Source organism: Scyliorhinus torazame, chromosome 13, assembly GCF_047496885.1.
Source record: "Scyliorhinus torazame isolate Kashiwa2021f chromosome 13, sScyTor2.1, whole genome shotgun sequence".
In the NCBI taxonomy this organism is placed as follows: domain Eukaryota; kingdom Metazoa; phylum Chordata; class Chondrichthyes; order Carcharhiniformes; family Scyliorhinidae; genus Scyliorhinus; species Scyliorhinus torazame.
The window spans coordinates 35,822,150-35,836,345 of NC_092719.1; the positions used below are offsets into that span (position 1 = coordinate 35,822,150).

The 14,196-nt window shown below is 46.7% G+C and overlaps 1 protein-coding gene across 4 annotated transcripts in view; it reads right to left on the reverse strand.

The window, feature by feature from the left end:
* gsap (gamma-secretase activating protein) overlaps positions 1-14,196 on the reverse strand; it is a 129,625-nt gene that overhangs the window by 47,660 nt on the left and 67,769 nt on the right. For 3 of the 4 annotated variants that reach the window (XR_011934036.1, XM_072471342.1, XM_072471339.1), the window contains 5 exons: positions 11,877-11,932; positions 10,885-10,916; positions 8,468-8,532; positions 2,176-2,271; positions 955-1,025 (listed from right to left, as the gene is read on the reverse strand). Coding sequence is in view for 3 of the 4 variants with exons in the window: in XM_072471342.1 (XP_072327443.1) it covers positions 955-1,025; positions 2,176-2,271; positions 8,468-8,532; positions 10,885-10,916; positions 11,877-11,932 (320 nt within the window). In the remaining variant the exon portion in view is untranslated. The remainder of the gene's footprint in view (positions 1-954; positions 1,026-2,175; positions 2,272-8,467; positions 8,533-10,884; positions 10,917-11,876; positions 11,933-14,196) is intronic. The other variant, XM_072471341.1, reaches the window with a different exon arrangement.

The following is a 14,196-nucleotide window of genomic DNA, read 5'->3' on the forward strand; positions in this document are numbered from 1 at the left end:
CCTTTTTTAGCACAGGGCTAAATCGCTGGCTTTGAAAGCAGACCAAGGCAGGCCAGCAGCACGGTTCAATTCCCGTAACAGCCTCCCCGAACAGGCACCGGAATGTGGCGACTAGGGGTTTTTCACAGTAACTTCATTTGAAGCCTACTTGTGACAATAAGCAATTTTCATTTAATTTCATTTTGTTGGCTGATTATGCTCCTATGAAGCATCTTTGCATATTTGCAGGTAATAATGCTGCCTTATAGATACAAGTTGTTGTTGTGATTAGTCATGTAAAAGGCGGCTCACATGTTCGTAACAGAATGAAATCAACATTTAATTTTCTTTCAAATAAACCTTCATATTGCAGAACTGTCGAAACAAAGTGTACAAGTCTGTTCTGGTACTTTTAAAAATACAAATTTTGTTGGAAATTAACTTTTCAACAAACAATGAAAGTAGCCCATGTGTGAATTCCTTCACATAATTTTAATGTAACAGGAGCACGGTTTTATTATCCCATTGGGCACACAAATATTCCCAGTGGTCTGTACACTTATGTACTAGTTCCCTTTTCAGACACTCAAGTTTCAAATTCCAAATTTAAAAAATGAAATATTAAATTTGACCTACAACTTAGATTCATAACATGAAGGTTTCCACAATTTTTATGATCAATAAATTAATATTTTTAGTCCTCATTTGGTCATGTGTCACATTTGGTGCTATACTGGCACAGAGGTTAGCACTGCTGCCTCACGGCGCCGAGGGCCCATGTTCGGTCCTGACCCTGGGTCATTGTTCGTGTGGCATTTGTACATTCTCCCCCTGTCTGTGTGGGCCTCACCCCCACAACCCAAAGACATGCAGGGTAGGTGGATTGGCCACATTAAATTGCCCCTTAATTGGAATTGTTTTTTTTAAAACATTTGGTGCTATAAATTGTTCTGCTTTAAAATTAACATCACTTACAAGCACAGGATGTGGGATTTGAGGCCGTATTTTTTCCATATTTCATCTACAATCTGCCGGATGCATTCAAGCTAAAAGGAAGGACAATTAATTCCAATTAGTTCAAAATCAAGATTGGTGCACAGTGGGTTTTGCAACGACATAAATAGTGCACAACCAACTCCATCAGACCTGTCAAGTCAGCTGTCATTGCATGTACATAGCAAGCTTCTAGCTTGATCTAAACTGGGTGCTGGAATCTCACTAAATGTAGGAGGTGGGAAATCCATCACATTGGAACTGGCATCTAAAGGCAACATGGGATCAATAATTATTGGTTGACTCCAAAATGTGTGTGGGGCAAAAATAAAAATTGCTGCTCAAATCCAGTGCAGCATTAAAGAAAATTGCGGTGGCACAGTGGTTAGCACTGCTGCCTCACAGCACCAGGTTCCTGGGATCAATTCTAGCCTCGGGTGACTGTCTGTGTGGAGTTTGCACTTTCTCCCAGTGTTTCGTCCAAGTGCTCCGGTTTCCTCTCTCAGTCTAAAAATGCGCGGGTTAAGTGGATTGGCCATGCTAAACTTCTCCTTAGCATCCAGCGGATAGGTGGAGTTACAGGGATCGGGTAGGGGATTGGGCCTAGGTAGTCAGAAAACTGAATCTGTGATCAGGCGACGCTTCAGCACCCATTAGAGGAGTAACGTGTCATAAATCTCGCCCCGGGGGGGGGGGGGGGGGGGGGGGGGGGGGGGGGGATTTCAAAGTGCCGAAAGATTGCAATCCGAATAGTGTCACCAGGGTCAGAGGGAGCCGCACCAATTTTCTCACTGAAAATGACACTTTGGGTGTGATTCTCTTGCCGCGTTGCATTTAAGCGAGCCACAACGCGACCGGAGAATCCCGGGAGAGGCCTCCAGCGGACCACCCGACAGCCTCCGTGACTCATAGGATGCACCGAAGTCCCGCGAGACTTAAACAGATGGAAAATTATGCAAATTTAAACATGCCACGAGCACTTTTAGCCCAGTTGCTGGTCCTTGCATGACCATTTCACACCAGGAAAAGCAATTTCATACATCAGAAAACGTACAATATATGAATGTTCTTTACATTGTGTCTTTCTGTTCAAAAAAAACCAAACAGTGGCATGTCAGGAAAAGAATCAAGTGCACTATAACTGACAACTGCTCAATCAGCAGTCAACCACTTCAATTTAAAAATAAAGAAAGCATCACAAACCAAATTCAAAACATAGTTGTTGACTATCAGGTCAATCTTCTTCTTTCCGATGTAATGAAGATAATTCAGCAGGTGTTCTTTCAGTTTCTCAACCATCTATAGAAATGAAGGTATTCATCACAATTAACATCACATTCTTTCCATTATTTACCAGGTACTCGCAACAAAAACTGTAATAACCTGCCATCTTACTGACAAAACGCTGAACAGGTTGACACTGGCCTTTGGGTACTGTCCCTACTTCTTATAGAAGTACTTTTGTGCAAACATGATTTGCCCATTATATGCAATGACCGACATAACATTGGGAGCAGTATGCTGTATATTGAAGAATGTAGAGAGATGATCATCATGTTGGATGCCTAATGCTGGCATAGCGGTAGTGTCCCTACCTGTGGGCCAGAAGCTCCATAGCCACAGAAGGTGGGTTCAGAATGTGGCCAAGTTGGTTGACTATCAGTCTGTAAATCCTCCCAATATGCCTGATGACCGGCAGAAGAATGAGAGTTTCCCATCCAGCCATGCTACAGAAAGCATCGGCAAACCACTGTAGCACTTTGCTAAGCATAATAATGGACCAATCCAATGGAAGCCTATGGCTGTCAATGCCCTCTTAGGGCTTGGCATCTGGAGGAGGAGGAATGCTGAAGCTCACTTGTGTGCAGTTTAAACTGGATCCATGAGCAAAGGTTATAGGCAATGGCTTCAGCCAAACCACATATGACCAAGGGCTCCGAGCTCTGCAGCACCAGTTTACCCTGGCCACAGTCATCGGAAAACTGAAGGGAGTAAGAACCGTTATTCAGTTATTCCCCCATGGAATTCTCCTTTGGTCAACTATTTGTACTAACCAAATATCTAAAAAATGTCACTTGCACACATCTGCCATGGAAGTGATGACATTCTTTCAACTCTCTGAACAAAGAGCAAAGTAATGAGCAAGCACAGCTGCTCTGGATAACGGAGCACTTACAACACGATAACTGGCAACTCTGACATTTTTAATAGGAACAATTTTGGCCGACTAAGAGGCAATTCATTTGAAACATTAATATTTTAAGTGATGGAGATAGTCACATGCAATAATTTTATTTCAATGAATTATTGAATGTATTTTTAAAAATGAGGACAGAAACTAGTCAACAGTCCAACGATTTTGTACACATCAGTCTTCATGAGGAGAGCTATTAACTTCTTATTGCATCAGAACAACGGAAAAAGATTGCATGAGTCAAATCTGTTTGTGATGTACTAATATGTCCGTATGTTATTTCAGTAAAAGCGTATGACCAGCAGTACTGGATTGCCCATGGAATTACAGAAAGCAAATCAACTTGATCAACAGTTTGGTCCCTTTATCTCAGGAAAGTTATACTGGTATTTGAGGCAGTCCAGAGAAGGATCAGGAGGTTGATCCTGGGCATGGAGGTATTTTCTTATGAGGAGAGGGTGAGTAGGTTGGGCCCATACTCATTGGGGTTTAGAAGAATGAGAGGCAACCTTATTGAGACACATAGGATTCTCAGGGGTCTTGACAGGGTAGTTGCGGAGAGGTTGTGGCCCCTTGAGGGAGATTCTAGGAGCAGATGGCATAATCTCAGAGCAAGGGGTTGCCCATATAAGACAAAGATGAGGAGGAATTTCTTCTCTCAGAATTCTCTGTGGAATTCTTTACCGCAGAGAGCTGTAGAGGTTGGGTCATTAAGTATGTTCAAGGCTAAGATAGGCAGATCTTTAATCAGGAAATCAAGGCTTATGGGGATAAGGCGGGTAAGTGGAGTTGAGGATTATCATATCAGATCAGTAATGATCTCACTGAATTGCGGAGCAGATGCAATGGGCCGAATGGCCTACTTCTGCTCCTACGTCTTATGGTCTATTGACAGTTAAGACAAAATCTTATTTTAAGGAGATCAGGAATTTCTACTGTTTCAGTAACAACCATGATTTTGCTACTTTTTTTAACCCAAAGAAAAGCCGCAAAGTATTGGAGGTGCGCGCAAGGAAACTAAAGATGTTGTTACAAGGTAACTGTTGTACAAACAAGTGCTCAAACAAATCATAATGTATGAATGAAAGAAGTCTCTTCATTTCCCTTCAAGAATCGGTGAGAACAGTGGGTGCGGCTTAAAGTGCAGAGATAGAGAGGGGGAGAGCAGGCCCTCGAGGGTTGGCAAGAGCAGTGGGACTAACCTGTAGTCGGCTTCCCGTCAGAACCCGAGTACATAAGTCCAGGTGTGAAATTACAGGGAAGCAGGTAGGTGATTGGGTGGTGAGTATTTCCTATTTATTTTATCTAAACTAGGGAATTTCAAGCAGGACAAGTAGAATATTTATTGAAATAATAAGAATATAAGCAAATACAGGACTAGAAACATTAATTAAAATGTAATAATTAAAATGAAAACGGTCTAAAGATGGCAGGGCAGGTGATGTGAGGCAGCTGCAGAATATGGGTGCGTGCAGACACCTACATGATCCAAGGCAAACAGGGAATGCTATCTGGACACTTTATTCCAGGACGCAGTCACACCCCTTCAGGTAGGGTTGCCTGATTTGGTCCCTGGTCAGGAACAGGAGGGTGTGACTGAGAGCAAGGCAGGTAAGGAGATCAAGAAGTTGCAAGTGGGGGAGACTCGGTCTTTGCAATTGTCCAATACCATGGCAGTCTTAAAGACCCCCGAACAGTAACCACAATGTAGGAAAGGATTTACAGGAAGAAATATGAGAAAGGTATGACAACAATAATGGGTAACTTTAATCTACAAAAAGATTGGATGAATCAGATTGGCAAATCCAGCCTGTAACATGAATTCATAAAATCTTTTTGGAATAGAGAGCAGGCTACTCTAGATCTGGTAATGTGCAATGAAACATGAATAATTAGTAACCTCGTAGTAAAAACGCTCTTCGGTAGCAATGATCATGACATGACTGAATTTTCCGTTATATTTGAGGGAGAGAAGATAGTGTTTTAAACTTAAATAATGGAATTAATGAGGGTATTAATACAGGGCTGACTGAAGTGAACTGGGAAATTAAGTTAAGGGGTGGGTCAGCAGGGTTGCAATGGGAGATATTTAAAGAGATGCTTCATAACACTCAACAAGGATACATTCCAGTGAGAAAGAAAGACTCTCGGGGAAGGACAGTTAAGTGTTCTCACTTCCTGTTTTTCTTTGCAGAAAGCATTTAACTGTCTTTGGTATGGTCCAAGAGCTCTCAATCCTAGCTAGATGTTTATAAACATTGCGGTTTGCATGAGGGACAGACCCACGACCTTAGAAGAGTTGACGGAGAGACTGGAACTACCGAATGGACAGGAACTCTGGCATTTACAAGTCAAAAACTTTCTCCGCAAGGTGACGGCGGGGTACCCTAGAGTCCTGAGAGATACAATGTTGGAGGAGCCACCGGACGTGGACAGTATGGAAATAGAGAACCACTGGGACATATACGGATTACTTTTAGAAAGGGCAAGATCATTTTGGAGGAGGAGAAGGCGCCACTAGAAGGGATCAAGGCAAAGTGGGAGGAAGAGTTGGGAGAGGGTATGGAGGAGGGGTTCTGGTGTGAGGTGCTCCAGAGGGTGAATGCCTCCACCTCGTGTGTGAGGTTGGGGTTCATACAGCTGAAGGTGGTGTACAGAGCGCACCTTACAAGGGCGAAGATGAGCCGGCTCTTTGAGGGGGTAGAAGATGTGTGTGAAAGTTGCTGGGGAGGTCCCGCAAACCACATTCATATGTTTTGGTCCTGTCCAAAGCTGGAGGATTACTGGAAGGAAGAGTTTAGGGTAATCTCTAAAGTGGTGCACGTGAAACTGGACCCGGGCCCTCGGGAGGCCATATTCGGGGTGTCGGACCAGCCGGGGTTGGAAACGAGCGCGGAGGCAGATATCGTAGCCTTCGCCTCATTGATCATCTGAAGGCGGATCCTGTTAGGGTGGAGATCAACCTCTCCACCCTGTGACCTGGCGGGTGACCTGCTGGAATTCTTAACGCTTGAAAAGGTCAAATTTGAACTGAGGGGAAGGACGGAGGGGTTCTACAATTCATGGGCGTTATTCATTATGCACTTTCGAGAATTGGATCACATGGAACATTAGGGGGGTTGGGGGCTGGGAGGGTTGGGGGGAGAGGGGCTGTATGTGTTAATGGTGACTATGGATGATTCCTGATTCCTTTTTGTAATTTGTTTATGTTAACATGCGGGCTAATGTTTGGGGGTTTGGTGGGAGGATGGGATCGTTGTTATTGATATGGGGATTGATATTACATTCGTTACTGATTATTGTTTATTGTTGGGTGTAAATTTGGGAGAAAATGTGAAAAGGAGGAGAATAAAAAATATTTTAAAAAAAAAGAAAGGGCGAGATCACCACTGGACGGAGCAAGGCAGAAGTGGGAGGAAGAACCAGGGACAGAAGTAGGGTGGAGACTCTGGAGCGAAGCACTAAGTAGGACCAACTCCACCTCCTCCTGCACAAGGCTAAGCCTCATGCAGCTAAAAGTGGTACACAGAGCACATCTGACAAGAACCCGAATGAGCAGTTTCTTCCTGGAGGTGGAGGACAAATGTGAACGGTGCCAGGGAGGCCCGGCCATCTGGAAAAGATCAAATACACCATCCGAGAGTTGGTGCAATTCATCAGCCTGTTCAAGGACCAGTTTGAGAGACCCAGGGAAACACCCAGTGAGAGACCGATACGGGGACCAGATGGCCCCCAATAAGGCTACAAGAGCAAAATGAGTGACAAATAACCCATCTATGGTGGAGGAAAGGGCCTTAGATCGAGCCCAAAAATAGTAGAAAAGGGGAGGGGGGTGGGAAGAGGCGGTGCCAATAAGGAACAGCATGTAAATTGTAAATAATAATTGTTTCTGTCAAACAAAATATTTATTAACAAAATAAACATTGCGGGCAGTTTCACTACTTGGAATCCACTCAAGCGTGAAGGGAGATGAGATTAAACAATCCAGACAACTGTGTATGTGTGGAAGCTGTCGATCACACTATAGTAAAATAAATTTAACTTCGATTTGAATGAAAGCCTTGCAGATCAAAGATCTTAGGGGGTTTAAACCCATCTGATGTGGTTTTCGCTTTCAGGGAATTTACAGGTACTGCTTCCTCTGGCTGAATCAGCAGCTGTATTTCACAGGTGAGTTTTAAACCAGTGATTTTTTTTCATTGTTCTGTCTGGACTGCTCTCTAGCTTCCCTCTTATGGGGGGGCTTCCCGGCAGGGATCTCTGTAATGGGAGATTTGTGGGGAGGGGGTCTCTGTAATGGGTGGGTTTCTGGTGGGGGGCTCACTTATGGGAGTTTCTGGTGGTGGTCCCTGTAATGAAGAGTCTCTGGTAGGGGTCTTTGTAATGGAGGATCTCTGGTAGGGACTTTATTGGGGGACTCTGTAATGGGGTCTCTGATGGTGGGGGTCTCTGTAACGGGGGGGGGGGGGGCGGAATCTCTGTAATGGGGGGGGGGGGGAAAAGAGTCAGGAGGGTGGCCCTCCGATGAACTTTGGGGGCAACCCCCTTACGGAGTTACCACCTTGGCCCACTGCGAGGTCCAACACATCAGGGCCAGGCTGGGAAATACCTGAACCAATTCTCGCTCACGTGAATCCCAGCCCAGAGGAGCAGAGATTCACACAGTCTTGGAGAATCCGGTGCCCAGCCTGTTAATAGGATGCAAATATTTGATCTATTTGCATCCTCCCAGTGGAGTGGCACTAACCTCAATGCCGCCGCCAGCAAGGGATCGGAGCATTGGAATGGGATCCGGGGGCGGCGGAGAATCCAGCCCCACGTGTACAGCACTGTGCATGGTTCTGATCCCCTTATTTAAAAAACATAATCACATTGGAAGCAGTTCAGAGAAGTTTCACTTGACGAATTCCTGGGACAAAGTGGTTTTCTTATGAGGAAGGTTGAACAGGTTGAGGCTGTACCCATTGGAGTTTAGGAGAATGAGAGGTGATCTTCTTCAAACATAAAAGATCCTGAAGGGTCTCAACAGGGTAGATGCTGAGAGGATGTTTCTGCTTGTCGGAGAGGAGAGAAGTAGGGTTTAAAAATAAGGGATCTCCCAGTTAAGACAGAGATGAGAAGAATTTTTTTTATCTCAAAGGGTCGTGAGTCTCAATCCTCTTCCCCAGAAAGCAGTGGAGGTAGGGTCCCTGAATATTTTTCAGGCAGTGGTAGATTGTTCCTTTGTTAGTTAAGAATCGAAAGTTAAGCAGTATTCCAGCATAATGTACAGGGTACATCACCACCAATTGGGCTCCTTACCAGTCCTATTAGCACCATCTGGTGGCAGTCTTCTTCCTGAAAAAAGGGAACGACTTGTTGTTCTGCTATCGAAGAAACGTCACAACACTCATTAACCTTTATTCACCTACACAAACCTCTTATTAAAAAAAAAATTGTTATGCATTTGTTTGCAAATTAATTGCCACCAAAGCAGAATATCTGTTCTTATTGAATCTCAAAAGGTTAGTGTGCATGCACAGTGGTAGCTAATATAATCTTATGGTTTATTGCATGGGAAATTGAATACAAAAGTAGTGAGCTTATGCTTCAGATATATGGCATGATCTAACGATAAAACAGTCCCATTCTGGACGGGATCGTTCCCGGAGCTTGTAGTGGCGGAAACCACCCCGCTATCAAATGGCAGTCTGCTAATTTTTTTGGGCCTCAGTGGGGAACTCCCGGCCAAGGCCGCACTCAAGTCATATTTCCTGCACGGAGATCTCCATTCGCCAGTGCAGGAAGAGATTGGCACCCCGATCTCTCGACTGCCCGACGTGACTCTCGGACCGCGCAAATGCCCCAACTCACCTGCTGGGGGTCCTCTGGCGCCCCCCCCCCCCCCCCCCCCCCCTCACACACACCCCACTGCACCACATGGGACCAATCCCCAGCATGAGCAAAATGCCACCTGGGCACCTTGGCATTACCAGCCTGTCACCATGGTAGTGCCATACTATGTCACCAGGTGGCACTGCCAGGGTGCCAGGCTGGTATCAGCAGTGCCACTCTGCTCAGATTCCAACCACCCGAGGGCCTTCGATTGCCTGCAAGACTCCCCCAAGTGCCGTTCCACTTGGTCCCCGTTTATGGGGACCAGTGCTAAACGGCGCATGGCTGGGTCTCCTTGGCGAGACCAGTCGATCCTGGCGGACGGTTAGATCTGGCATAGGCATAGTTAAATGAGCAGTTAAGCTCACTTAACTGTGCAAGTCTGGATCATGACGCCTCGGGAGATCTCGTTAGATCTCGCGGAGCGTATCGGGAATCCCGGAAGAGGCCTCTCGCGGGATCTACCAGCCGTGTCCCATCCCAATTCCGGCGGGACACAGCCGGTAAATTGCGCCCATACAAGGCATTGGTGAGATTGCATCCCGAGTACGGTGTACAGTATTGGTCTCCTTATTTAAGAAAGGATGTTAATGCATTGGAAGCAGTTCAGGGAAAGTTTATTAGACGAATACCTGGAAGGGGCGGGTTGTCTTGAAGAATGGTTGGACAGGTTAGGCTTGTATCCACTGAACTTTAGATGAGTAAGAGGCGACTTGATTGAATTATAGAAGATCCGGAGGGGTCTTGACAAGGTGGATGTGGCGAAGATGTTTCCTTTTGTGGGAGAATCTTGAACTGGGGGTCACAGTGTAACATAGGAATTAGGAGCAGACGTGGGCAATTCAGCCCCTCGAGCCTGCTCCGCAATTCAATCAGATCATTGCCGATCTCTTCCTGGTCTCAGGTCCACCTCCCTACCAGTTCCCCAGATCCCTGTAACCCATTTTTTAATCAGAAATAAATCTATCTCCTTATTGAAACCATTTAAACGATTAAAAACAAAAGGTTGCTCATTTAAGACCAGGATGAGAAATGTTCTCTCTCAGAGAGCTGTGAGTCTTTGGAACTCTGCTTCCAATGCCTTTTGAGGAAGAGAATCTTTGAATTATTTTTAAGACAGACGTAGCGAGATTCTTAATAAACGAGGGGGTGAAAGGCTTTTGGGGGTAGGCGGGAATGTGGAGTTGAGGTTACACTCAGATCAGCCACGATCTTACTGAATGGTAGAGGAGGCTCGAGGGGACGAGTCCTATTCCTGCTCCTAATTCATGTGTTTGTTTGTATGTTCATATTTAAATATTCTCTATGTATTTTAAGGTACGAGTGCCTATAGAACAAGTAATTTATAACTGTGTAAATTCAGAAGGAACATTTATATGTGAAATGTCACTGAACCAGTTGCAAGCAGTGTTTGAAAAATAATGAATAACGCATGATTATAGATCTACCAAAATTTTACACCCAGAGGTATACAAAATCAACGGGCGAGATTTTCCGGCTGTCCACGCCGGTGGGATCGTGCGGACCCGCCAAGGGCACACCCCGCTGTGGGTTTCCCGGCAGCACTGGATGGATTCAATGGGAAACCCCATTGACAGTGGCAGGACCAGAAGGTCTCACCACCAGCCAATGGCGGGCCACTGAGAAACACACCAGGGGAGGCCAGAGAATCTCGCCCGACATCTCAATTATGTAAAGTTTGCTGCTTATTTTTACTATAAAAGGACAGTCATTACTCACTTACACCTCTTCAGTATTTATGCTTGAAGTATAGCACTAAGTCCGTCATTAGTAAGATATATAGAAATTCCCAAAACAAGTAAAATAAAACCATATCTCCCTACCTGAGGAACATGTATTCACTTTTGAAAGAATCCTGTAAAAATTAAACCAGAACTTTAGCGTCCTTAAATAATCATTAGGCTGGTCAGTGAGATAAAACAAAAAAATTAGGGATGCATTTCAATGAAAGCTCTTATGTTCTTTTGTGATAACTTCAGTGGAGTAACCAAAAATGATGGGAAATCTGTCATTTTTCCAGAATTTCCAGGGCCATGATTCAACCAAAGATTTTCCAGGCGTCATTTCTTTAGGGGGGCCTTGAGGAATTTCTTCCTGGTCTAGCCCAAACAATTTTTTTTCCATCAGTGGGGAGCTGATCCCGCCAACGAGATCAGCTACTCAGAGATCGGGGTGCAATTTTGAAAGGGTGCCTTGATCTCTAAGTGCGCTTGAGGGTCCCCCCCCCCACAGGCAATGCCAGCCCCCGCAGACATGGGCTAATACCCCCCTCCAAGTGAGGACACCCCACTATGGGATCACTGAGGGCCCTGCCTTTCAGGACCCCCACCACACCACATACTCCCCCAGCATTTGTGAGGGCCCCCTCCTCACCCTTCATATCCCCTTTTCAAGGCATGGCCCCCCTCAGGCCCCTCCCCTTGGCAGTCACCCAATCACCCTGCACTGCCAGTCCGGCACCCAGGCAGTGCCAACCAGGCACCTTTGTACCTTAGCATTGCCTGAGTGACCGGATGCCAGGGTGACTGCCAGGGTACTGCCCTGCCCTGTCCCCGACAACCTGAAGGGGGGGGGGGGTCTTCAATGGCTTCCGAAACCCCCGAGTGGCCATCGTGACTGGTCTCTGCTTGTGGAGACCAAATTAATCAGTGACTGGTTGAGGCCTTGCTGGTGGGGCTGGTAATTCTGTGCAAAGGGTGAATGCGGCGTCAAAATGACTGTGAGGGTGCATCTTGGAGTTCTTCTGCCAAAGTTATATTGGATGATCAGAGAACCCCACAGAGAACATGCTTTAAAAGTTGGAAAATTCACTTACTTTTTGGCATTTTCTAAAATATTTCTGAAGTGCTTATTCGCCCTTTCATCCACTTTCTGAAATAATTGTAAAAGCTCTTTTAGAAATTAAATTCAAAGAGTTTATTTTTACAATAAAATAAGAGGTACTCTATTGGGGCAGGCACAAGCATTGATTTAGATCACCATATAGGGCGGCATGTGGTGCAATGGATAGCACTGGGACTCGGGTTCAAATCCCGGCCTTGGGTCACTGTCCATGTGGAGTTTGCACATTCTCCCATGTCTGCGTGGGTTTCACCCCTACAACCCAAAGATGTGCAGGTTAGGTGGATTGGCCACGCTAAATTGCCCCTTAATTGGAAAACAAATATATAATTGGGTATGCTAATTTTTTTTTTTAAAGATATAGATCCCCATATCTGGTGATAGATATTGAAGCTTTGGAGAGGCGCAGTAGATACGATCAATTATGGGAGCTAAATTTAGATTTCTTATTCACTTGAATAGGCATATACAGTTAAGCCTATATGGAGGGGGAGAGATAGATTTAACATTTCAGGTCAATGACCTATCATCAGAACTGGCCAACTGCACAGAGCAGAGTAATTCAGATGAGAAATTATTGACCTCAATAATTTGGTCAATAATGATTATTAACACTGGGTGCAATTCTCCCAAAACATTTCCAAGGACACCCTTATTAAGCCCACAGCTCCACCCTATCCCCATAACCCAGTAACCCCACCTAACCTTTTTTGGACACTAAGGGGCAATTTAACACGGCCAATCCACCTAATCTGCACATCTTTGGACTATGGGTGGAAACCGGAGCACCCGGAGGAAACCCACGCAGACACGGGGAGAACGTGCAGAGTCCGCACAGACTGTGACCCAAGCCAGGAATCGACACTGGGACCCTGGAGCTGTGAAGCAACTGTGCTAACCCCTGTGTTACCGTGCCGCAATGGTTTACCATTCAGAGCATCTCCCCCACCTAAATCACTGGTACCAGCACCCCTCCCCCTTCCCTCCCAGGTCAGCAACACCTATGGGTTCACAAATTTCCCCCTCCCCGTTATGCTCCCCATGCCCCAGTCCCCTTCCGGGCCCACTCCCTTCGAGGTCCCACCCCACGGCGGTGCCTGGGTGCCAAAGGGCAGTGCTCTGTCCCGAACCACCCGGGTGCTGCAATGTCCTCAGAGCCCCCCCGGCGTGGTCATCACATCTGGGGCAGGATTCTCCCAAAATGGGGCTGCCTACCCACGCCGGCGTAGAAACGCAGGCGGTGCACTCCTGAGTTTCCTGAAAAAAATACAAGCCGATTCCCTTACCTTCAGGGGGCTAGCAGGGACCCCGAGTGCTTCACGCAGCTTTAGCTGCGGATACAGGCCCCCGCATTTCTGGTAGGGAGTCCGCGCATGCGCACGGCGGCGGCCTCCAGTGCCGCACCAAGTGCCATGGTGGACTCGGACCGCGGAGGCATCTGGAAGATGTTGGCCCCCCTCGATTAGTCAGGCACCGAGGATCCGTCCGGCCCGATCTCCCCCCCCCCCCCCCCCCCTCCCGGTGCCCGATCCCCTCGCGCCCCCCCCCTCCCCCCAAACAGGGCGGCCGCAGACTGAGTCCGCAGCCGCCACGCGAGAGTCCCGACCGGCCATAGCATGTTAGTTCCACGCCATCGGGAACTTGGCCAGTCGCGAGCGGAGGATCGCTGGGCGGGCCTCAGGCAATGGCCCCCCCCAGCCACGCAGAGTAAATCATGAACGCACGGATATTCGGGGCCTGGGGAATCGCCGGACCAGCGCTGTGCCCGATCTCATTGTGAAATTTGAATCTCCGCCTCCGTGCCAAACGCGATTTCGGCACGTGGATGCGGAGAACCCAGCCCCTGGTCTTTGATGGTGATGACCCGAATTGATTCACACTGGCTTCACAGTGCACCGACCGGTGAGATGGGAGAATAGCAGGAGCTGGGAGAATTTGGCTTCAAGCCGATTTTGAATATGTAAATACTCTTTTTAACATGCTAATCTGGTTCGCGCCCTGTTAGATCACGTCATCTGAAACGGGCCGTGAGCATCACCAAATGTTTGGCACTCGACTCAAATCCAGTTGTTTTGGGCCTCTTCCGCTACTCTCCCGACAAAGTCAGAGAATTGTCCCCGCTGGTTCTCTCCACAGATGCTGCCAGCTGCTAAGTATTCCCAGCATTTTCTGTTTTTATTTCAGATTTCCAGCATTCGCAGTAATTTGCTTTGATAATTCTCTTTTGCACAGCGGTTAGCACTGCTGCCTCACTGCACCAAGGACCTGGGTTCGATCCAGGCCCCGGTTCACTG